The 23,575-nt window shown below is 44.1% G+C and overlaps 1 protein-coding gene and 1 pseudogene across 8 annotated transcripts in view; both read right to left on the bottom strand.

Moving 5' to 3' along the window:
• Positions 1-11,885, bottom strand: part of dzip1l (DAZ interacting zinc finger protein 1-like) — a 197,929-nt gene extending 186,044 nt beyond the window's left edge. For 3 of the 8 annotated variants that reach the window (XM_072573073.1, XM_072573074.1, XM_072573071.1), the window contains exon 1: positions 10,331-11,157. In XM_072573073.1, coding sequence (XP_072429174.1) covers positions 10,331-10,408 — 78 coding nt within the window. In that variant the 5' untranslated portion in view covers positions 10,409-11,157. The other 5 variants (XM_072573075.1, XM_072573077.1, XM_072573079.1 and 2 more) reach the window with 5 other exon arrangements.
• Positions 11,886-13,907: 2,022 nt separating this feature from the next.
• LOC140478443 (alpha-1,4-N-acetylglucosaminyltransferase-like) overlaps positions 13,908-23,575 on the bottom strand; it is a 29,003-nt pseudogene continuing 19,335 nt past the window's right edge.

Raw genomic sequence — 23,575 nt, forward strand, 5'->3', positions numbered from 1 at the left:
AATATTAGAGCTAGAATTTGACTACTCCCCTACAGTTACAAAAAAAAAATGATTTGCAACAGATTTGACCATGAAGGAATGATTTGCATTGCATTGTTCCTGGAGGTGAAGTGGTCACTGCATTGTATCTTGAATGGCATGCGACTGTGAGGGAGTAACTGGGGGTTGTTTTGTGGGCATTACGAATTGTGAGGTAAAGATTTTGTATAAAGGAAGGACTGTTCCTTTTGTTCAGAGAGCTTCCCTGGACGTGCCTCGCAAGCATGGCGAAGAATACTCAGGGTTTCTCCAAAGCTTGTACTGTACTGTGCTTAATAAATTGTGCTTGTTCACAGAAGTTGGCATGTTGCAATTGGATCAAGTATGCAAGGATCTCAGGAAAAAGAATTCAACAATGCTATACCCTGATTAGCATCACTAAAATAGGGCATTTTCTTATTACTGCGTGGGAGCTTGCTGTGTACAAACCGATCGTCAGGTTGCTCACATTACAGCAGTCACTACACATCAAAACAAGACTTAATTGGCTTTTAGAGCACTTTAAAATGGTTGTGAAAAGGCACTATATAAACGCAAGTCATTTGTTTTCAGAACAGGTACAATGGAAGATATAGCCTGATTTCAGATCTCTCCAGACAGATTCAGGGAGTAAAGAGCACATTATGGAATCTGTGGTTGGTAATTCTCTATTCTGACTGGCACATTCTGCAATTATAGAGTCAGAGAGATATACAGCATAGTAACAGACCTTTTGCATGAAGACTATCTTTGCTGTTGGCAGTAACTTCATCACAAAGGCACCCTCTCTGCTGACTCACTTGTGCCATAGCTGGCAACAAGCCTAAGTATTCCAGAAGGGAAAACCAACCACCCCTCACCCCTGACACCACTCTCAATGGTTTGCATGTGCACGATTTGTTTTACTGGCAAGGCTACCCTCCAGAATACCATGCTCATGGCTGATCCCTCATCATCAGCCTCACCTGGAAAAGGACACGATTCATAGATTCTGCAAGTAGCTCAATGGTTAGCACATTTACCTCACAACACCAGGGACCTGGGTTTGATTCCAGCCTCAGCTAACAGGCTGTGTGGACTTTGCACATTTGCCACTTGACTGTATGGGGTTTCCTCCCACAGTCCAAAGATGTGCAGGGTAGGTGGGCCGTCCCATAATATCCAGGGTTAGGTGTGATAGTCATGGGAAATGTGGGGTTATGGGTATAGGGCTGGGAGCTCGATTGGATGGGCTACTCTTTAATACAGACAGGATGGGCCAAATGGCCTCTTGGTCCTGTAGGGATTTTATTCTATGATTCTTCTATTGTACCCACACTTTGTTTCCTCTGACAAGCTCACTCAAATGTTACTCTTGATCTGTTCAACATCATCCTTACCTCAGTTCTTCAAAGCTCATCTCTGTCACAGTTTGTTCACTGTCCCCACTGTCATTCTATACTTTTGTCTTTTCATATTCTGAACACTGAATACCATAAGCTTCTGGATGCACCTTCCTTGTCTGGCCAGAGAGACCACTTTCAACAATAAGGTATCTCTAGGCTCCTCACAATGAAGTCCTCCTGGTATCTCCTGGGCAGTGAGCACAGTCTCAGCCTCCTCAATAACAAGCTACCTCCTCCCCAATCCTCAACACTCCTCTGCATGTCAAAGCACAAACAGCTCCCCAGTCCACATTCATAGCCGGAGTTTAGAACAATGAGAGGTGACCTTATTGAAACACACACAATTCTCAGGGGGCTTGACGGGGTAGATGTAGAGATGGCCATCTCCCCCTGTGGAAGGGTCAAGGGTCAGAGGGCTTAGTCTCAGATTTAAGACAGAGATGCAGAGGAATGTCTTCTCTCAGAGGGTTGTGGATCTGTGGAATTAATTACCGCAGAGGGCTATTGAGACTCCATCATTATGAATAATTTAGGTGGAGATAGATTTTAAATGAATCAAGGGTTACAGAAATAAGGCAGAGAGGTAGAATTGAGGATTATCAGATTGGCCATGATCTCATTGAATTGAATACTGCAATGCACTCAAAGACCTACTTCTGCACCTACGTCTTACAGCCTATAATGACATTATCCATGCATGCCTACATATACAGTGGACAACACTCTCACTAGCTCTGGCTCATCTAAACTGACAGAATATTTTCTCATTCACAACTCAATCAATCCTAATCTGTCCAACAGTATCTCTCTCCAGCTGTTTTCTTTCAGCCACGTGAAGCTAAATTACCCTATTGATTGAGTTGAGCCATACTATGTGTACATCACCCATTCTCCGAGCTGGCCCCAAACCCACCACCAAAGCCCCTACCAATCCCTCCAACTACAAGTACTTCCTCTCTCTTTCCCTCTTCACCAGTCTCCCACACTCCATCACACGGACATGCAACACCTCCGAAATTCCTTTATCCACATCATCCTATGACATGTCGCCCTGCGCCAGTCAAGCTTCACTGTATCTCTGTCCAACAACAAATGAAAGCTCTGCTCATATCTGCCAGTGGCTCCATATCTCAATGGTCCCAGCCCCAACTACTACAAACTCCACACTGCACTAAATATCCGTCTTTTTCCGTCCCCTACCCTTCAGTTGTAGGGACATAGTGGTCCAGAATGTGGTAGTTGACTCAATAAAAATCTGGATAGACAGGTTATCCCAGAATGTAGGGTCATTTCCCCTGAACCACATTGCTCCCCACTCCACAGCAGAAGTTTCCTGGAAATTCACATCTTTGACGATAAATCAACTTCCCCTTCATAGAATTGTAGAAACGTGCCATTCAGCCCATTGAGTCAACACCAACCTTTCAAACAGCATCCCACCACACTCACCCCATCCCCTTAACCCATGACTAATCCACCTCGCCTACACACCCCTTGGTACTACAGGCAAGCATGGCCAATCCAACTACTTGCACGTCTTTGGACTGTGAGAGGAAACCACAGCACCTGGAGGAAACCCATGCAGACACGAGGAGAATGTGTATGTGGAGTTTGCACAGTCGTCTGAAGCTGGAATTAAACCTGGATCCCTGGTGCTGTGAGGCAGCAATGCTGACCACTGAGTCACCATGCCAAAGTGGCCTTCGTGAAGCATTTTGCTCTGTTAAATACTATATCAAGTCGATCAAGTGCATTTGAGATTCATGGAACTCCACAAGGCTCAGAAGGGAAGCTGCAGCTTGACGGAGAAAACCTGTTAAGTCACTTCCTACACTGCTGCAAAGATCTGAACACAGACACTCAAGTGTAAACAAGTCAGATATCCTCAGTACATGTACAGACAAATACCAAGCAGCACCGTGAGCTCTTCCACATTACATAGAACCTGCTCCTACCGAAATGACAAGGAAAAGAGAGAATGAAAGGGGGAATGAGAGAAATTCACAGGGAACCAGAGAGAAAGATAGACAGAGAGGGAAAGAGAGGACAAGATATTTGATACATTGAGATGGTGTTGGGAGGGAAAAGAAGGTGCTGGGAGAGGGGATAGCTGCCAAGAGTAGGGCTGGAGGTGCCAAGAATGAGGAGGAGAGAGTCTGAGAGAGAAAGAAAGCAAGAGAGTGTGTGGCATAAGCTGGCAGATATGTGAGTCAGTTATACTCCTGCGGGGAATGGGATACAGGGAAGGTGGGTTACAAAAATGCTTGGTAGGCCTTTTGCTAGCATTATCACATAAAAATTACTTAACACTCCTCATATAAATTTACAATGTCATTTATTTTATAGAAGACAAACCTAAAGGTGGCACTTGGCCAGTCTCCTGCACTGTGCAAGAAAGTACATGCAATCTGAAATTACTCCTGACAATCATCAAAGCTGCAACAGTTTATATTTGCTGTTGTTTTGCAAATTCAAAACAGCTTGTTAAAACAGCTTGCCTGTCAGAGGGTCACTGCACCCAAAACTTTAACTCTATTTTCTCGTCACAGAAACTAACAGACCTGTTGAGGTTTCCCAGCAATTTCTGTCTTCAGCATCCAAGGTTTTCTTTTCATTTCACTTGTTAAATGCAGATCTTTTGATCCTTCTTAAACTCTCAACATTCGCCTGTATATGTGTTTTTGTTTTGGCTGCTGTTTACCTATTATTTACTTATCTACGCTACTTAACTCTGTGATCTGCCTGTATTGCTCGCAAGGCAAAGCCTTTCACTGTGCCTCGGTACACGTGACAATAAATAAATTCAATTCAATTCAGTTCAGTTAACCAGTCTGAACAAAGGTGAGGAGGGTCTACACTAGACCCAGCTATCATAGAAAAACATCACAAGGGCCTAATCTCTTTGTCTCAGCTGGAATTTTCCCAGCATTTCTGGGCTTCGACCTTGTTAATATCATTCCCAGGTATTTTTGGAAAGTATCCGCAGTTAGTGACAAACTACTCAAGGTGGAAGTTGTTGTTCCACAGAGCAGCCTTCCGATGATGTCACAGAGCTGCACATCACTGAGTGTAAATAGCACAGTGCAGGTAGAGTTGGACTACATTACACTGTACTACACTACAGTTAACTAGAATTCTGGAAGATTCATATAAATGCATGAATATGAACAGACAGAGAAGATACGCTTATATTTTGTAACTGTAAGAACAGAGCCTGGTATATCTGTGATAATCACACAAAGGAATATTCAGAATTAATATCTAATAGATAGTGTTACTGTTAAATTGAAGCCTGAAGATAGTTCTTGACTCTACCTTCCGCACACCCAGTGTGTCTCAAACCCAAATTGTCTGTGACATCAAACCACATGATAAAGAGATTTCCAAAGGAAAAACATGATATTATGAGAGGTTACTAGGCAAATGCGAAATCTTTTACTTTCTATTATATTTCAATTGTCACAGCTTTAAAATTGCACACATGTCTACATGATAGGCTGTGATTACCCAATCACAAGATGACAACAAAGAAAACCAATCAAATCAATCAAAAGAAAGAAAGGTGAGAATGAAAATTACCAATTAGATATAGGCACCAACTCAAAGGAATAAAATATAACGAAATTACAAATGTATGTTTAACTACTATAATGTTTTACTTGGAGTAAAGTCTCACCCTCTTCAGGCCTACACCTGCGTTGATAGCCTGGAGCTCAAGTTTTATTAAAGGCCAAACAAGAGATTTAACTTAGGGCGGCAGAGTGGCTCAGTGGTTAGCACTGCTGCCTCACAGCGCCAGGGAGCTGGGTTTGATCCCAGCCTCAGGCGACTGCCTGTGGAGTTTGCACATTCTCCCCGTGTCTGCGTGGGTTTCCTCTGGGCGCTCCAGTTTCTACCCGCAGTCCAAAGATGTGCAAGTCAGGTGAATAGGCCATGCTAAATTGCCCGTAATATTAAGGGATGTGTGGGTTAGATGCACTAAGTAAGGGGTAAATGTTGAGTAATAGGGTGGGGGAACGGGTTTGGGTGGGATGGTCTTCAGAGAGCCGGTGTGGACTTGTTGGGCCGAAAGGCCTGTTTCCACACTGTAGGGATTCTATAATTCATAACTATACTGCAGACTCTAGGACTGCATGGTTTCAATGCATGGGTATCTTGGTACACCTCAAAGCTGCCACTTCGCCTCAGTCCAATAGCATGCAGGACAGACAGGACACAACTTATAAGCAGCAAGTCAAGGATTATTCATCTATGTCCAGCTTGGCTGGCAATCATTCAAAATCATTCTGTTCCTTTTTCATCTTTTTTGACTGGATGTGCACATCGAATCATCTAATTCAAAATCAGGTATAGTGAGAGTTGTTGGTGTTCCGTTAGTGGGTCATTGATCACTCGAACATTGTCAACCACATAGACCTGGAGATCCAATAATGTCGATATATATCAATATCCACAACCTGGGATGAGCAAACACGCCAAGTACCACTCTATCCAGAAACAATTTCAAGGGAGAGTCGCTTGCATTAAGTGACCACGGATTCACAAAATTAAATGAAGTATCACTTTAGGATTGTTGACATGTCTCATAATGCAGAGCGGTACGAGATTTTACTGAAACATGTAATTTCCACCAGTGACTTGATTAGTGGATCCTGAAATGATGTTTCCTCTTATGGGTAAGGTAAGAACAAGCAGACACAGTTTAAGAATAAGCGGTCGCCCTTTTGAGACGGAGATCAGGAGAATTGTATTTCTCTCAGAAGACTGCTTGTCTGTGGAATTCTCTTCCTCAGAAATTTGTGTACGCTGGATCACTGAATTTATTCGAGGCAGAGTTAGGTAGAGTTTTGATAGTCAAGGGGATCAGGGGGCTATGAGGAAGGGGGTGGAACGCACAGGAAGGTGATGATCAGTCATGATCTTATAGAATGGTGGAGTAGGGTTGAAAGGACGAGTAGCCTAGCCCTGCTCCTCATTCCAATGTTCCTACGTTCCTATGACTCTACGGCACACACCACACAAGTCACAATTAATTCTTGAGTCCTTACCATTCTTTTTATAGGCTGGGTCCAGGTCCAAAACTGCAGCAAACAACAAATATTCCCTCTGTGCAGCTATGTTGTATCAGTTGCTACCGAGTGCTTGGAAACAACTGACCAAACAACATGCTAAGGCACACAAGACTACCTTTTGTCTTAGAACAATCGCACAGGACAAATGCAACTAACACTGCTGCAATATGCATGAAAGTACGTGCTCAAGAAACTAAATTTAAACTAAAAGACCAAGTGACTATTTACAAAGCTATAGATGCACTACCTTCTTAGTATAGAACTGACAGGTTAACGGAAACTGACATAAGATCATTACCACCCTTTAAACTTCAGTCTCCACTCTCCTTGAAGCGACACATTGCAAGGGCTCGCTACAAACCCCTTTATTTTGTATACACCTGTAGGTAAGGTTTAGAAGCCGAAACAATTGCAGGACAACTTGCACAGAGTCAGAAAGCCTCCACATGTTTTTTTAAATTGTTGGGTGGGACCCAGATGCAAAAGTCCCAGGCTGATTTCCAACAGATCCAATTTTTCCTGTCTCAGGACAGGGGTGTGCAACATGGTTTGCACAAGTGACAAACCCAAACTCAACAGGGACAAATTCAGTTCAAAAGATCACGTTATGGCAGTTTCAAGAGCCTTAAACCAATGCTAGGAGTCATGAATGGACTGAATAGACACAAACACTCTTGAGGAGGTGCACAAAGTCTGTTTAAGTGTCAGTTTGTCCTTTGATATTTAAACTTGAAAAAAAGACTTGCGCTATCAGTGAGAGTTAAAAAAGTCTCCTAGACTGCTTTGATTGGCAGGTCATCTGGTATAGGTTTGAACAAAACACTTTCCCACGGTCTCTCTGTTCATATTTCCCATGTTTTTGTGTTGTCAGTGCTTGACTGAGTTTCAAAAGCTAAAACAACACAAATCAGTGAGAGATTGAGTTCATAGTTTGACTGGTAGTTTAAAGATGGTATTAAAGGATTAGCTGTAAAAATGATTGAGGGTATTTGACTGTCTGGAGGTTCTTTTTCTCTTCAAATGGACCCCAAGGTCTGCCTTCCCTGGGTGAATTACTATGGGAATGCATAGGATATTATGAAGCCATATGGGGAAAGGCAGGATTTGAATTGGTATTGAGTAGGTGGCATGTAAGTAGCATGAGAGTATGGGGTAGGTGGTGGTGGGAGCAGATGTGAAAGGAATGTAAGCAGTGAGGGCTACAGCTTCTAAATCAAGTTCCCAGAGAACAAAGATGGACTTTCTAAACGATCTCTCTGGACATTCACCCATCAAAAAGGCCAACTACTCTCTACTTCCAGAGTTAGTGAACCCCATTCTATCAGTCATCATCTCTCTGGAGACAGAATTTGGGAATAATGGGCCCTTCAAACACATTCCAGGTTTGCCAAGGTAGGAAATTTCCCAACTCGAGCCACCACAGTCACAAAAATCTAGTCAAGGTAACCATAACCATATAAAAATGTTCCAGGTAGCACCAGGATTGACTGAGTCCAAAAAAAAACAGATCGATGGTTGATATAATGAAGGCGTTTAAAAGCACATAGTCTTACAATGAAGGGGGCCATTCAGCCTATCGAACCTGTGCCAGCTTTTTGGAAAGTCTATCCAATTAGTCCTCTTGCAACCCTTTACCTTGTCAGTCCATTCCCAATTGCCTTTTGCAAGTTGAACCAATTTTGCAGTGCAGTGGAATGGCTGATATGGTGGGTTTGCTGTGGGAAATGTTATAGCCCTCCCCTCCTCTGACACTGTTGTTGACTCTAAAGCGGGGAAATACAGAAGATAATGTTGCCTTCAAACACTCCTCTCGTCAGGGAACTACCAAGCCTCTGTGTTGGAAACATGTGAGGAGAATGGAGCCGTGGACCACTGTGTGTCCCTTCTTCCCATTCCCCTCAGGAGGTATGTGTGTGACTTAGTGCCAGAAAACAGAAGGAAGTTTTAATAATTATCCTTCCATGGGAAATCGGCGCATCCTTAATAGCCCTTGAAATGAATGGCCATTTCACAACACAGTTAAGAATCAGCCATGCTACTTTATAGCCAGACTCACATGTTCCCCTACTCTGATGCAAGCTGCAAGATTCCTGGTGCCCCGTTGGCAATACAAATGGCATGGGTGCCCTTTAGAACATAGAACAGTACAGCACGGCCCTTCAGCCTTCGATGTTGTGCCAGCCTGTTATCCTACCCTAAGATCAAACTGACCTACATACCCTTCATTGTACTATCATCCATGTACCTATCCAAGAATCATTTCAATGTCCCTAATGTATCTGACTCTACTGCCACCACTGGCAGTGAATTTCACGCACCCACCACTCTCTGTGTAAAGAACCTACCTCTGACAACTCCCCTAAACCTTTCTCCAATCACCTTAAAATTATGCCCCTTTGGAATAGCCATTTCCACCTTGGAAATGGCTATCCACTCTATCTATGCCTCTCATCTGTGCCTATCCCTTCACGCTCACAATTCCAACCCTGGGAGTATGGGATGAGATCAAGGCCAGTGAATTGGCCAAGGTGGAGAGGGACGGGCAGGGATGAGAGAGCAGAATCTTAACCACTGACCACTCCCTTCCACCACCGTCCCTCCTGCCAAAACACTTCCAATGACTGGAAATTAACAAAATACAAGAGGCCTTTATTACTCACGCTGCATTTTTATTGGAATATAAGAGACCAAAAGGCAGCGAGGGTGCTCAAAACAGCCAGGTGATTGACTTGTTCAAAGTCATCACTCTGTTAGGACTGAAACTTCCACCTGTGGAGCGTGTAATACACTCTCTTCTCTTCCAGGAATGGAGCCCATTTATCCATGGTCAGGGAAAGCCCAAGCTGATTAGATTGGGGCCCAGTTCAGATTCACCTGAAGGTTCTGTGACAGACAGAGAACAGAAGTTAACCCAGGGAATCCTTTCAGAGAGATCGGGACAAGACAGTTGAGGGCAGACAGTGCTCAACGGCTACAGGTACCAGGTGAGGAAACAGGGGTATGAGCAGGAGACTGGCGTCATTTAGCACATAGCTATGGTGGTGAAATTCTCAGGACATGAAATCCAATGGCCTTCCCCCTGTCGTATATTAAGTAGGAGGGAGCAGGAGGATACAGCCATTCTCATCTCAATGGAGGGCATTCTGAATGGGAAAGGTTGTCCTGTGGTGGATTCCTCCAACAAGGAGCCTAACCCTCTTACAGAACCAATTCCATCGCCAACTGTGAACTCAGAACTCCACAACCTACCCCAAACACACCACCTTCGAGCAACCTCGGGAAAATAAACAAGCGATACCCTCTTCCTAAAAATGAGCAGAGTGTTCAGGGCAGCTCTGGCACAGTCTGGCAAGGGTAGGGCAAGAATCTGGAATGCAACAACCATTGCTCTGATCTGCAGCAATGAGTTCGCATTAAAAGAAGCTGAGAAACCCAATCTCACACACAAACACGCATGTACTCACTGAGATGCAGTATCAGTTTCTGTTGCCATAGTGATAAAGCTCCTGCAAACTGACACTCCAACCTGGAGGCAGACATGATATGAAGGAAGTTGCCAAATGCGAGGCGGAAGATACCAGAAACATTTACACAGGGGGAGAAAACAGAAAAAAGACAAGAAATTCAGGAGGAGGAACATAGTACAAACCTCTCACTAAAATCTGTGACGGTGTGACAGAACAGGAAGAGACTGAGAGACACAAGCCTGTGCTGAATACAAACAGTGCCAAGGCCAGATGCTGTTTACCCCAATCACTATAGTTACCCTGCACTTCAATAAGTTAACACCCACCTATCACTCTACCTGTACAGTACAAGGAGCTGCCTGAAAATGCACAGCTCAGCCATACACACCTCTGGTCCAGTACCTGTCTGGCCCAAAGACAAGTTATCTCTGACTAGCGACTGTACACAATGTGGCAGGCATGCCATCTCTCTGAGTTAACTTAGCCACCCCTCCGCCATAGCCCATCACTCTGACATCCCCCATACCACCATGACGTCCCAGCCCACCCTACCCTCATCCAAGGGTGGACAGAACAGCGGTCATCTGTTCAGGTTCCCCAAAGTGGTGGAGGGATTTCAGGTTTCTGTTTCTCAAACACCCACCCACAACCGCTCTCTTATACCAGGAACTGAAATCAGTGGAGTCATTCTCCACCGGCCGAGCCCAGCCAAAGGAGAACCAAGCAAAGATAGACAGAATGCGGCAGGAGCCCGAGAGGAAATCAGAGGGGCCAAGGGAAGAGAAGGGGAAAATTGGAGGGAGAGAAGGGGGAATCGGAGGGGGAGAAGGGGAAATCAAGGGAGAGAAGGGGAAAATCAGAGGGAGAGAAGGGGAAATTGGAGGGAAGGGGGAAATCGGAGGGGGAGAAGGGGGAATCAAAGGGGGAGAAGGGGAAATCGGAGGGAGAGAAGGGGAAATTGGAGGGAGGGAAGGGGAAATCGGAAGGAGAGAAGGGGAAATCGGAAGGAGAGAAGGGGAAATCGGAAGGAGAGAAGGAGAAATTGGGGGGGAGGGGGGAGAAGGTAAATCAAAGGGAAGGGGAAATCCCAGGGAGAGAAGAAGAAATGAAAGGGAGTGAAGTGGAACTGAGAGGGAGGGAAGGGGAAATAAATGGGTGGAAGGAGGAAATCGGGGGGGAGGGGGGAGCGAAGTCAGGGATGTTAGGAACTAGAGGGAAGACGATGTTGAAGGAGGAGGGAGGAGGGAGGATGGCTGTCGCGGGGGGGGGGGGGGGTGAATAAGTTATTGTGTAGACTTGGGTCAGTGCAGCTAGAGCAGAGCTCCGCTCCCGGGAATAGCCCGGGGTTTGGAGGGAGAATCACAGCAACCTTCCGGGGGGGGGGGCTAAACTCTCTCTCTGTCTCTCTCTCCGGGGTGGCAGCTCCCAGAGCGGTCTCACATTCCTTTTCTCACATTCCCTCTGTCTCTGTCCCTCTCCTTCTCTTTCACTCCCTCTTTCCCACCTCCTCTATCCTTCCCTGTCTCTCTCTCTCTCTCTCCCTCCATCCCCCGTTCTTTCTTTCTCTCTCTCTCTCTTACTCACTAACTCACTCACCCTGCGATCCGCTCCGTAACACCGACAGGAAATGAGCTCAGGATCAGAGAGAGCTCAATCTTCCAGCGTCTAGGAAAGAGGGAGAGAGAGAGAGAGGGAAGGAAGGAAGGAGAGGGAAGACGAACATGGGGGAGGAGGAAGAGCAAAGCGAGCGCTGGACGAGAGGAAAGATGAGGGAGAGCAGGAATAGAGAGGGGAGACAGTTCCAGTGCACAGATCTTGTCGATAAATAACCACAATGCTGCTGCTGTAGGCTGTGGTTCCTACTGACACTGCAATATGGCAATTATATAAGTCCAATACAACACAGACTGGCCTTTTTCCTCAATTGGTAATGTTCACCATTAATTGCATTCCCACCAAGAACTTAGGCAGATACTGTGAGCACGACCAGTGATATACAGCATTTCCAACCACCCTCTCACTGCAGTGACTTGTTTGCCCCACTATTTGTTTTTCTCCTACCCAACTGCACTGAAGATTTGCATTTTAAAAAAAACACATGCTATTTTCTCCAAGTCAAATTTATTGTAAGAAATCAGATAAAACAGTTTCGACAAGAAAACAGCAACAATTAAGCTAGCAGCAGTAATAACGACCAAACATAAGAAACACATTTGTCTCAATTCTCAAGAATTTATTAAATTTCAGACGGTTTTTCTAACGTAATCTCCGAACTCCTATACTCAGTGCTCTGACCAATAAAAGAAAGCATCTCAAACGCCTTCTTCACTATCCTATCTACCTGTGACTTCACTTTCAAAGAGCTATGAACCTGCACTCCAAGGTCTCATTGTTCAGCAACACTCCCCAGGACCTTACTTTAAGTCATGTTAAGATTGGCCTTCCAAGTTCTTCTATCTGAATCCATATGAGGGGTGGGAAATATACTTTGAACATTCAGTCGGTCGGGCCCAGTGTGTCAGGATGCAGTGAAAATATGAGCAAATTGCTGCAGATGCTGGAATCTGTACTGAAACCAAAGGAAGTGCTGGAGATCACAGTGGGTCAGGCAGCATCCGGAAAGAAAACAAGCGAACATTTTAGGTCGAGATGACTTTTCATCAGAAACCTTAGCTTGCTTGCCCTTTGCGGATGCTGCCTGGCACACTGTGAGGTCCAGCATTTTTTGCAGTGAAAATAGGCTGGCAGTGGGACCAAAATACATATGGCACCAATTTCCAACTCAATTTTGTTTTCATGAGACACAAGCACAAGGTGGTAGTGAATGGCCTTCTCCAGCAACTGCAGTCCACATGGTGTAGGTTCATCCTCGGTGCTATTAGGAAGAGAAACTGCAGGCTTTCCCCAGCTCTCAGCTCATAAAGTAAAGGCACATTATGTAGCGTACTAGAGCACAAGTCTCAACTGAATCACTGCTTTTGGTAAAAAGCTTTGAATGTTCTTGGAAGATACTTATGGAAAACGTATTGGAGTAGAACTCCTCTGCCGTCAGTCATATTATCTTGATTCCAAAGCTTAAACATTTCCAGATATGTGTCCCGTACGTATCTGAGAAAGTGGCTCTGATATCCTCCAGTGTCCAATGTTCAAAGTATATTTCCCACCCCTCATATGGATTCAGATAGAAGAACTTGGAAGGCCAATCTTAACATGACTTATACACTTAAAGTAAGGTCCTGGGGAGTGTTGCTGAACAATGAGACCTTGGAGTGCAGGTTCATAGCTCTTTAAAAGTCAAGTCACAGGTAGATAGGATAGTGAAGAAGGCGTTTGAGATGCTTTCTTTTATTGGTCACAGCACTGAGTATAGGAGTTCGGAGATTATGTTACAGCTGTCCAGGACATTGGTTAGGCCACTTTTGGAATATTGAGTGCAATTCTGGTCTCCCTCCTATAGGAAGGATGTTGTGAAACTTGAAAGGGTTCAGAAAAGATTTACAAGGATGTTGCCAGGGTTGGAGGATTTGAGCTATAGGGAGAGGCTGGACAGGCTGGGGCTTTTTTCCCCTGGAGCGTCGGAGGCTGAGGGGTGACCTTATAGAGGTTTACAAAATTATGAGGGGCGTGGATAGGGTAAATAGACAAGGTTTTTTTCCCTGGTGTAGGGGAGTCCAGAACTAGAGGGCATAGGTTTAGGGTGAGAGGGGAAAGATATAAAAGAGACCTAAGGGGCAACGTTTTCACACAGAGGGTGGTACGTGTAAGGAATAAGTTGCCAGAAGAAGTAGTGGAGGCTGGTACAATTGCAACATCTAAAAGGCACCTGGTTGGGTGTATGAATAGGAAGGGTTTAGAGGGATATGGGCCAAGTGCTGGCAAATGGGACTAGATTGGGTTGGGATATCTGGTCAGCATGGACGGGTTGGATGGAAGGGTCTGTTTCCATCCTGTACATCTCTATGACTCTATAACATGGAAAGCAGGTAAGAAACGCCATTGAGCTTTGCACCAACAAACTCATCCAGATCATCAGTTTTACACCAGCTTCTCAATACACGGATCATTAACAAAGGGCCTTGGTAACCCCAGATTTCACCCTAGTCATTATTGACATAATTGATCATGCAGTTCTGTGTGAAGTTGTGGTGTCGGCTAAATCCCAGGGCTGCACCATTTGCTAGGTTTTCCTGTTGGGCACAGATGAAATTTGTGAAAGGCAGTGGCTTTAAGGATATGATGTCTGTGTCCAGGTAGATGCCACCGTATTTCCACAGCAGAGCCAGTCTGCAGGCATCTGAGAGCACGTGAACCCAGTATTGTTCCAAATCAGGGATCACCTATCGAGTTAAAGATAATTATTTGGGGTGTGTTCCCACTTCCATTGCCCATCACTACCCAACAATTCCTCCTTTAACCCTTCAAAATCATTGCAGAGAGAAGCTGTTTGCCAATTATTTACAAACTAAGAATACTCCTGAAACACTCAGTGTTCCCCCCCCCCAAAACCCACATCTCTCGCTGGAGTCATTTCTGAATGATTACCAAAGTAAAGTTGCTCACCTATTCTCTGGAGGTTCTGCTGTTAGACTGGAAGGATAATCGTGCTTATGCCACCCTTCACTGGCCACATTAAATGACGAGAAAGACGGTGATGGGACTTGCCACAAGCTTTGTAGCAACCCCCCTCTCTTGTCAGTTGATACAAGGTTTATTAAGTCACTGTGGCAGAACGGACTCTGCAGTTTTCTCGCTCACTCTCCATTGAAAACTTTCAATGAGCCATCCCATCCTCAGCGAGGATCTCCCATTTGAGATCAGGGTCTACTGTCTTCTTCCCTCAGAATGGCAATCTCACATGTGTTCCTTTTGGTATTGATGGGTCACAGCTTTCTTGTTTTGGGAAGAGGAACAAAGTTTGGTGCGATTGATTGACGGGGTGAAAATATTTTTCTAGCAGGAGTTGATGGTTAGCCCAGCATCCATCATGCTAGTGACAAGGAAATCTTATTATTATTAACATGGCCAAAATAATACCGTTTCAGATTTGGAAATCCTTTTCGCTGCTTGCAGGGTCTCGTTCAGAACAGAAGTAAATAGGAACAGCAAGGAACATGTACCATGGCAGATTTCAACTTCAATTCCACTTTCACACCCAATTTCCATTTCCCTTGGTTCCCTTAGTGTCTAAAAATCTGTTGATTTCAACCTTGGTTTGTGCAACAATTAAACAACCATTGCTCTCTGGATTAGACAATTCCAAAGATTTACAACTTTCTGAGTGAAGAACCCTTGCTTTGCCTGCATTAAAGTCGGCACATTGCAGTAACAGCCTCCTACTAGTGATGGTGCTGTGAGTCTCTGCTTTGCATCACCTATCACTTTGGGCTGCGCAGTAATTATCATCAACTCTACTGCTCTCTTCAGTTGCTGTAATTTTTGCTATTTAATTACCAATCATATTATGTAATATGGATAACAGAACCAAATATATAATGAGAGTTGAATTGATGTGCAACCTTGGTCCAAATCTTACATGCCCTCTTAACCCTGCTTTTCCTGAAGAATAAGTTTGGCCTTGCTCCTGTTCGCTATTTAAGGAGTAATTTCATTGTTTTCTGCCAAGATGTTGCCACTCGCAAAACATGGAGGGTGTGCTGCAATCGATCTCAACCATCCCGAGATAGAGACGGGGAATCTAATAGCATGCCACCAATCCTGAACAATTACTGAGGCCAGTGCTAGGAGTCTGTGTGGTGAGGAATGGGTCAGAATGGGGATGAACTCTCCTCTACAGGCACTTAGCTTACTCTCTTGGGTTGCTGAGGCTTGTGGAGTGAAACGAAACAGAGTTACAACATTCAACAAGGAGGAATCAAAAGGGGAATGACTTCTGGTTAGGCGAGTAACTCGATTAAACAATACTTTTTAAAATCAATAATAAGCCAGAAAAGTTTTCACTTGAGATCTTACCCCTGTCGGTGAATATACGAATAGTTATTATTTAATCATTCTTCATTCCCATTGGATCCTGTTCTTTAACCACAAATTATGTATTTGTTTGAAATAAAATGTCAAGTATTTCTTTTATCATTTTACTCCTATACTCTGGAGGTTTTTCCCTAAACTTTCTGTTTTATCTCTCCACCTTCAAGAGGCTTGTTAAAACCTGCTGCTCAAGTTCTCTTCTGTTCCACGGCCATCCATAACGACAATAAAAAATAGATGCAGGAGTAGGCCATTCTGCCCTTCGAGCCAGCACCACCATTCAATATGATTATGGCTGATCATCCTCAATCAGTTTCCTGTTCCTGCCTTATCCCCCATAACCCTTGGTTCCACTATCCTTAAGAGCTCTATCCAACTCTTTCTTGAAAGTGTCCAGAGACTTGGCCTCCACAGCCCTCTGGGGCAGAGCATTCCATACACCCACCACTCTCTGGGTGAAGAAGTTTCTCCTCAACTCTGTTCTAAGTGGCTACCCCTTATTTTTAAACTGGGTCCTCTGGTTCGGGACTCACCCATCAGCGGAAACATGCTTCCTGCCTCCAGAGTGTCCAATCCTTTAATAATCTTATACGTCTCAATCAGATCCGCTCTCACTCTTCTAAACTCAAGCGTATACAAGCCCAGTCGCTCCAATCTTTCAGCGTAAGATAGTCCCGCCATTCCGGGAATTGACCTCGTGAACCTGCGCTGCACTCCCTCAATAGCCAGAATGTCTTTCCTCAAATATGGAGACTAAAACTGCGCACAGTACTCCAGGTGTGGTCTCACCAGGGCCCTGTACAGCTGCAGAAGCACCTCTTTGCTTCTATACTCAATTCCTCTTGTTATGAAGGCCAGCATGCTATTAGCCTTCTTCACTACCTGCTGTACCTGCATGCTTGCCTTCATTGACTGATGTACAAGAACACCTAGATCTCGTTGTACTGCCCCTTTTCCTAACTTGACTCCATTTAGGTAGTAATCTGCCTTCCTGTTCTTGCCACCAAAGTGGATAACCACATTTATCCACATTAAACTGCATCTGCCATGCATCCATCCAGTCACCTAACCTGTCCAGGTCACCCTGTATTCTCCTAACATCCTGCTCACATTTCACCCTGCCACCCAGCTTTGTGTCATCAGCAAATTTGCTAATATTACTTTTAATACCTTCATCTATATCATTAACGTATATTGTAAAAAGCTGCGGTCCCAGCACTGATCCCTGCAGCACACCACTGGTCACTGCCTGCCATTCTGAAAGGGAGCCATTTATCACTACTCTTTGTTTCCTGTCAGCCAACCAATTTTCAATCCATATCAATATTTTGCCCCTAATACCATGTGCCCTACTTTTGCTCACTAACCTCCTATGTGGGACTTTATCAAAAGCTTTCTGAAAGTCCAGGTACACTACATCCACTGGATCTCTCTTGTCCATCTTCAGAGTTACGTCCTCAAAAAATTCCAGAAGATTAGTCAAGCATGATTTCCCCTTCATAAATCCATGCTGACTCTGACCTATCCTGTTACTGCTATCCAGATGTGTCATAATTTCGTCCTTTATAATTGACTCCAGAGTATGGTTAGAATATTTCATAGTGGGTGGTTCCAGCATGCAACTAATCTGCTCTGAGATTGCTATTTGACACAACAGTGCAAGAGACAGCTGATGCATGGATCCTGTGCTGCTTGCAGTAGTGTCAAATCTTATGTAATGGCCCTGGAGCTGTCATCTAGGGTCCCTGTTCACCCTAATCAATAATAGCCAATTCTCAAAATACTCAGCAGGTCAGCCAGCATCTGCAGAGAGACAGAGACAGAACCAGGGAGTTGAAGTTACAGTTCGCTGACCTTATTGTTCTTTCACTGATTCAGTGAGGTGAGCCCTCAGGGACTCTCATTTCTGCTCAGAAGCACCCAGGCGGGGTTTAGATAGATCCTGGATGGAGTCAAACGATTAAAGGGAGTGGACCAGCCAGTCAACTATCACATCAACCATAACGTAGAAGAACCGGGGTTGGACTGGGGTGGACAAAGTTAAAAATCACACAACACCAGGTTATAGTCCAACAGCTTTATTTTGGAAGTACTAGCTTTCAGGTGTTGTGTGATTTTTAACTTAATCAACCATAATTTTACAGAGAGGCAGAGCAGACTTGTGGGACCAATTAATCTACTTCTGGTCGTAGATTTTTAAAAAAAACTTTGCAGGTACTTTCTTTCTCTCCAGAAATGTTGCCAGGCCTACTGAGTATATCTGGCATTTCCTGTTTTTAATTTCAGAGACTGACTGTTAGATCTAACAAACAGAAGGTTAGAAGTAGGGATGTTCATTGATGGTTGCACAACATTCAGCACCATTCATGAGTCCTCACATACTGAAGCAATCCATGCTCAAATGCAGCAAGATCTGGACAATATCTAGGGTTAGGCTGACAAGTGCCAGGCAATAATCATGTCCAACCAAAGAGAATCTAATATGAAATAAACTAAGAACCGTGGATATCGAAGAAAGAATTCAAGAGCGAATCTAACCATTTTTCCTTAACACTCAATGGCATCACAATCAGTGAATTTCCCACCATCAGCATCCTGGGGGTTACCATTGACCAAAACCCAAACTCGACTAGTTGCAAAAGTACTGTGGTTAGAAGAGCAGGTAGGAATCTTGTAGAGATGAACACACCTCCTAGGAGGAAATAGGTCCGCAGATGCTGGAGAGTCAGAGTTGCAAAGTGTGACGATGGAAAGGCACAGTAGGTGAGGCAGCATCCAAGGAGCAGGAGAGTTGACATTTCAGCATAAGTCCTTTGTCAGGGACATCCTGTCCCTTCATCACTGATGCTCAGTAGCTGCAGTGTGTATTATCTACGTGATGCACTACAGAAATTCACCAAGGCTCCTTAGGTAGCACCTTCCAAAGTCATGACCATTTCCATCAGAAGTCAAGGGCAGCAGATACATGGGAACACCAACACCTACACATTCCCATCAATGCCACCTACCACCTGACTTGGAAATATATTGCTATCCCTTCAGTATCACTGGGTCAGACATCCTGGGAGCCCCTCCTTCACAGTATTGCTGGTGTACCCTCTCCAAATGCAGTGGTTCAAGAAGGCAGCTCACCACCACATCTCTAGGATGACTGGGGACAGGCAATAAATGTTGGCCCCAGTCAGGAATGCTAAGATCCTGTTAGTGAACAAAACAAAAGTGAGATTAAATGTGCTGTTGACCTGATATGTCACTAATAGGGATTGAGTGTGTTAGGGTGGGTAGATGTTAGTATTGGCTGCCCCGCTAAATTCCTTTACTTGTCCCCAGATTTTATGTCAATCCTTCTTGTAATTGTGCTGGCCAATTCGGCATGATTTAACTGTAGGAGTATTTCATTGCTTTCTTTGAGTAACTGCAAGGAGTTCTCCCAATGCCCAGGCTAAAACTCCCTCCCCCAGTCAACACAGCCAGAAAAACAGCTGATCAAGTCAATTGCTTTTGCTTGTTTGTTGGGGTCCTTGCTGGGCAATAATTAGTCACTGTAGGTGTCTTCTTAGTGATGAATGCTGTGACTCAATAGTAGTGCTTTTACCTCAAAGTTAGTAGATTGCACAGTCAAATTCAACTCTGGACTTTGAAAATATGGGGAGAGTGCAGGTAAGTGGTGTTGAAATGCCCATCAGCCATGATTGAATGGTAGAGTGGACTCGATGGGCCAAATGGCCTTACTTCCACTCCTATTTCTTATGGTCTTATGGTCTTATAAAATTCCATGTCCCACAGGGGAAATGGTGCTGAATGGTCTGTGTGGAGATTGCACATTCTCTCCGTGTCTGCGTGGGTTTCCTCCAGGTGCTCCAGTTTCCTCCCACAGTCCAAAGATATTTAAGCTAGGTGGAATATCCATAGGAAATGCAGGGTTATAGGGTAGGGTAGTGGGTCCGGGTGGGTCGCTCTTCACACAGTCGGTGCGGACTTGATGGGTCGAATGGCCTGCTTCCACGCTGTAGAGATTCTTTGATTCTATGAACTCATTTCAGTTCTATATTGCCAACTTTTATCTATGATCATTCGTCCCAAATCTCTAATAACTGCAACAGCCTCTCAGCATCTCAGCACCTAATATGTCAGTTTCTAACAGAATCTTGTTTGTTCCAGTTAGTACACCTCTCATTCTGCTAAACTGGTAAATCCAGCCTTTCATCCCAAGCATTGAGGAGATAGTGAGGACTGCAGATCCTGGAGAAGTCAGGGTCGATTAAGTGCGGCGCTGGAAAAAGCAGAGCTGGTCGTGCAGCATCTGAGGAGCAAGCGAGGTGACATTTTGGGCTTAACTCTTCATCAGGAAGGATTGAGCCTGCAACGTCGGCTCTCTTGCTCCTCAGATACTGCCTGACCTGTTGTGCTTTTTCCAGCGCCACACTTTATCGACTCCTCCCAAGCATTGATCTCATCAAACTTTGCTGCCTCTGAGAGAAGGTAAGAGATGAACGTAGTAATAGTTCCTCAGATATGGTCTCAAAAAGTCATGTACAGTTGGAAAAAATATCACTCCTTTATTCTTGAATTTGAATTAGGTACCGAAGATCTACACCACCAATTTAGAGTTCATTGATATTAGTCAGCAAACAATTTTAATTGGACTTTAATGCTGAAAGCTGATACTTTGTGTTGCCAATGTTACAGGTTCTTTAACCCAGTAGCTTGGCTGCCTGACCAATGAAACAAGAAAGAAAGCATTGAAGGATGCAGAAGGGAAGAGAGTGAAGTAAAATCAAAGGAAATATCAGGGAATAAAAAAGGATAGTAGAATAAGAAGTAGAGAAAAAAGACTTAAGAGAAATTAATGATAATGTTATAAATAACAAGCAGAAGACCCATCTGTTTTTACAAATCATTCCACCAATCCTTGGGAAGCAGGTGAGTGAACAGCAAGTGTAGGTGCACAATACGTACAAACATTCTTGACCCATATAATATATAACCAATGATTCTGTGCATAAAGGTCAGGAAGATGGAAATACATAGTGAATACTTCCCTATATTACCTTCATATAAACATAAGAATAACAGAAACGTGTTGCTTTGGATCTAAGAATATCTTTTTTAGTCCTTTTCTTTTGAATTATGGATTAGCTAACAAATTAGTTAAGTGTGTGACATCAAAAATGAGGCTCTTCCCAACAACGTTTGACCCATTGTGAAGGAATTTCTCAGGGTACAGCCGATTCACCTGAAGAAATCATTGAGCATTGCTGAGGTTTCCTAGTTCTGGGAACAAGAAAACATAGTGCCACCATATTTTCTCATCAACCTGTTCAGAGATATTATTACACACCACTGAAGCAAGGTGAGACTTTCACCCAGGACTCTTGTGTCAGTGGTAAAGTCATTACCACTGCACCACAAGAGCCTTTAACATACAACCACAATTAAGTGAGGCCATTCAGGCTGTTTTAATGCAAGTAGTCTTTTAATTGAGTCCAACGAATTCTCAGAATACTCTCGGTACACTAAGGTTTGAGAGGAAATGATAGACAGCAGGCTAATTGGATTTGTGAGTATCATCGAGCTGTTGTGAAAGAATTAGTAATCCAGCAAATGGTGAGGAAATCACAACTGCATTTAGAGACGAACTTAAAGCTTAAGAGGTAGGAGTTGGGAACAGGCCATATATCTCTTCAAACCTGTTGTGCCATTTAATAAAGTCATGACAGTACTTTTCCAGCACTCCACCCACCCTCCTCATCTCCATCTGCCTTCCTCTCCTCAATGCCCATAAACTTTATCAATATTTGTTTCAGGGATATTCATCGACTCTGTATTCATCACTCTCCGAGTTAGAACATTTCAAAGATTCACAACCTCTGAGTGAAAACATTTCTCCTCCCTTCTGCTCAAAATAATAGATCCTTTACTCAGGGAGTATGTCTCCCTAACTTTAGACAGGATTCCATGACTGGAGTTTTAATATTTATTCATTTATGAGACGTGGGCACTGCAAGCTGGACCATCCTTAGTTGCCCTTGAGAAGGTGATAGTGAGCTAACTTCTTGAACCACTGCAGTTTACATGCTGTAGGTAGACACACAATGCCATGGAGTTTTAGGATTTTGACCCAGCAACACTGAAGGAATGATACATTTCCAAGACAGAATGGGTTGTGGCTTAAAGAACAACCTGCCATTGGTGGTGTTCCTATGTATTTGATGTCCTTCGAGATGATTGCGGTCATGGGTTTGAAAGGAGCCATCTAAGGAGTCATAGTAAATTTCTGCAGTGCATCTCATAGATACACTGTTGCTACTGGGTATTGGTTGGGCCGAGAATGTCTATTTATGGATGTGGTGCCAATGAAGTGGGCTAGGAGAAACTGAAGACTACAGATTCTGGAGAGTCAGAGCCGAAAAGTGTAGTGCTGGAAAAGCACAGCATGTCAGGCAGCAGGAGCAGGAGAGTCAATGTTTCGGGCATAAACCCTTCATCAGGAATGTGGAGGGGGAAGGGGGCTGAGAGATCAATAGCGAGTAGGGCTGGGAGGAAGATAGGTGGATACAGATGGGAGGTAAATGTGATAGGCTGGTGAGGAGAGTGGAGCGGATAGGTGGACAGGTAGGTGAGGTCAAGAGGATGATACTGAGTTGCAGGGTTGGATCTGGGGTGAGGTGGAGTGGAGGAGAGATGTCCTCTATGGTGCCAAGCTGCTTGAGTGTTATTAAAGCTGCACCCATCCCAGGCAAGTGTGGAGTATTCCATCACACTCCTGATTTGTGCCTTATAGATAATTGACAGGCTTTGGCAAGTCAAAAGGTAAACTACATAATCCAGGATTCCTAATCTCTGACTTACTATTATAGCTACAGTACTTACATTTAGTTTCTGGTCAGTGGAAACCCCTAGGTTATTGATAATGGGGGATTCAGTCAGGGTAACATTGTTGAATTTAAAAGGGTGACGGTTAGATTCTCTTTTATTGGAAATGGTATTGCCTGGCAGTTGTGTGGTGTGAATGTTACTTACCATTTCTCAGTACAAACTTGAATATTATCCAGGTCTTGCTGTATTTGGAGATGGATTGTTTCAGTATCTGACTTGCAAATGGTGATGGAAATTGTGCAACCATCAGTAGACATTTCCATTTCTGACCTTATAATGGAGGGAAGGTAATTAATGAAGCAGCTTTAGGCCGAGGACAACTACCCTGAAGATGTGAGATGTCCTAGGACAGAGATAACAGACCGCCAACAATCAAAAACAATTTTTTTTTTGTCAGATTCCAAACAATAGAGAGTTACTCCAGACTCTCATTTTGCTCAGGTTCTTTGATGCCACACTTGGTCAAATGTGCAAGGCAATCATAATATTAAAATTAGAATCCCTACTGTGTGGAAACAGGCCCTTCGGCCCAACAAGTCCACACCGACCCTCCAAATAGTAACCCACCCAGACCCATTCCCCTACGTTTCCCCCTAACGAATGCACCTAGCCTACACATCCCTAAACACTATGGGCAATTTAGCATGGCCAATTCATCTAATCTGCACATCTTTGGATTGTCAGAGGAAACCAGAGGAAACCCCTGCAGACACGGGGAGAATGTGCAAACTCCACACAGACAGTCGCCCAAGGCGGGAATTGAAGCCAG

The sequence above is a fragment of the Chiloscyllium punctatum genome, chromosome 6, assembly GCF_047496795.1.
Source record: "Chiloscyllium punctatum isolate Juve2018m chromosome 6, sChiPun1.3, whole genome shotgun sequence".
NCBI lineage: Eukaryota > Metazoa > Chordata > Chondrichthyes > Orectolobiformes > Hemiscylliidae > Chiloscyllium > Chiloscyllium punctatum.